The sequence below is a fragment of the Echinococcus granulosus genome (genome assembly GCF_000524195.1).
Source record: "Echinococcus granulosus chromosome Unknown EG_S00144, whole genome shotgun sequence".
Taxonomy (NCBI): domain Eukaryota; kingdom Metazoa; phylum Platyhelminthes; class Cestoda; order Cyclophyllidea; family Taeniidae; genus Echinococcus; species Echinococcus granulosus.
The window spans coordinates 174,299-176,318 of record NW_020170524.1 but is presented as its reverse complement, the minus strand read 5'-3'; the positions used below and the strand labels follow the sequence as shown (position 1 = coordinate 176,318).

Below are 2,020 nucleotides of genomic sequence, written 5' to 3'. Positions count from 1 at the left end.
TGGGTGCTAGTCTATCCCGTCATGAGCCAATTAATCTAATATTCCTCTGAAAAGATGGGAAGGTATTGCTTGGAGGGCTTCGTTGTGATGCGGATGCAGAGGTGGCAGTGGACAGTAGTGTCAAGTAAAAAGGCAGGGGGAGCTCAGGGACTACAAATTGATGCGGGTGAATGTTTTGAGGAGAGGAAGAGGACTGGAGATCTCGACATGAATCAGCTAAATATTCTTTTGTAAGTGGAAAAGGGGATGTGCTACACGCTGATGGATTGTAGTCACGTCCTTGAATCAGGCCGTGTGTATAAATAGCTAGGAACTTCAGTTTTGTGCGAGGAACCTTCCTGTGGAAGCAGGATCTGTTGCACGAACTTCAGTAGATGGGCTATTTAATTTGCAGCTGAATGCAGACATGCATCCACAAATGCCAGGAGTCCACGGTGGTGAACTCTGCAGGAGGTGTAGGTATGTTTAGGAGCATTAGGTGCAACTTTGGTGCAAAGAAGCACTCGCAGCCATTGTCGACCATCTGTGCCTAATTCTTCAGTGGTGTGTTGGTGACCTGAACTAGCAGCGTGGTTGTACGTTTGGGGAGCAAATGGTTGGGCCCCGACCGCCAAGGAGGGAGCAATCTACTTCTGTGGACCCAACCACTGGCAGTACATCTCAGAGATTGCTTAGTACTAGAAACACACTCAACTCCAGATATTAGCTGCTGCATTCACGTGACGTTCACTAAGGTAGCAGCTCGGCCTAAACGAGAGGCCAAGCCAAATGCCAAGATCCCTCTCATGTTCATTCACAATGGTGACCGGTGTTTTTCTCACAGTGGAGTGCAAAATGACGTGCAAAGTTGACTCCTTTTTGATATAACCCATTTTGAAGCTCAGAGGAGCCGGCATTGTCTGTGCACCAGTGCCGAAGACGCCGGTATCTCTATGGTAAGGCCATGACACTGTTATTCTTACCTGATTGCATAGGATTGCCATCATCCTAATGAGTCGCATATTATTTCGATAGCCAAAACCAAGTACTCAGTCATGCTGCAAACCTACATGCTCCTTACTTCCCATCTGTTGTAACTGGTTCCGTGCAGTGGAATGGAGCAGGATAACTTCTCAGCAAATGCTTTCCACGTTTCATTTCATTTCGCTTTGAGTGATTTGACTCTACATGGCCACAAATGCGTCGCCTGTGTTGTGCATTTAAGGGATAAATTTGATGTTTTCACAATCAGTAGCGGTTACTTAAATTAGGCTGAAATGCATTCTTGAAATTAATCAAAATATCGTGTGTGGTAATCGAAACAAAAGGAAGACAATGTCTGCAGTTGTATTATTCTGTGCCATAGAACGTCACTTTTCTAGCAGTGAATAGACCTTTCGAGTATTTGAGGTTCATGGACTCAGATATTCCTGATGTGGTGGTAGATCTGGGAGAAGAGTACATTTTTCGTCCGTCTTCTCCTCACCAATCGCAATGTCTTTAGCCACACTGAGTGTTAATTCATCCATCGCCATGCATGGATGCGCAGCTTTTCTCATCGCAAATGTAGCTATTCCGGTTTCTTCACAGGTGCCAATAACCTGAAGCAAAGCACATTAGCACCAACTGGTGGACAGCCATTGTTCCAACTACGATTCGCACACGGAATCGCCAAATTATAAATGCATAAGTTCCCTGCGATTGTACCATTGTCTTTTTATATGATACCTTTGTGCACTTCAGCTAAATGTGCAGATGCGACTCGGTCATCTTACCCGTTTGGCGTATTGCTGGAAGAGGTCCTCTTGCTTCTTGCTGTGTGCATTGAATCTCTCCAACCACTTATCCGCCTCGCGTTCCTTTCTGCGCGCTTCCTCGTGTCTTTGTTAAATGAAACATTGGGTCACTTGTAACGGTGAAAACTTGGGAAATGTGCAGGAGGATTAGCAAACAAACTTGGTGCTCCTTCATCTCTGCATCACTACTCGCTACTGACTTGCAATTAAGTAGAAGCTGCGTTTACTTCCTAAAGAAACAAGAA

The 2,020-nt window shown here is 45.2% G+C and overlaps 1 protein-coding gene across 1 annotated transcript; it reads right to left on the bottom strand. All coding sequences in view use genetic code 11, as the record gives it.

Moving 5' to 3' along the window:
- Positions 1-1,391: 1,391 nt before the first annotated feature.
- On the bottom strand, positions 1,392-1,950 carry EGR_09366 (hypothetical protein; the record flags this gene model as incomplete). The annotated part of the gene is made up of 3 exons (XM_024498615.1): positions 1,392-1,580; positions 1,755-1,853; positions 1,936-1,950. The coding sequence occupies 3 exons, from the start codon at positions 1,948-1,950 to the stop codon at positions 1,392-1,394; spliced, it is 303 nt and encodes a 100-aa protein (XP_024346996.1).
- Between the last annotated feature and the right edge of the window lie 70 nt (positions 1,951-2,020).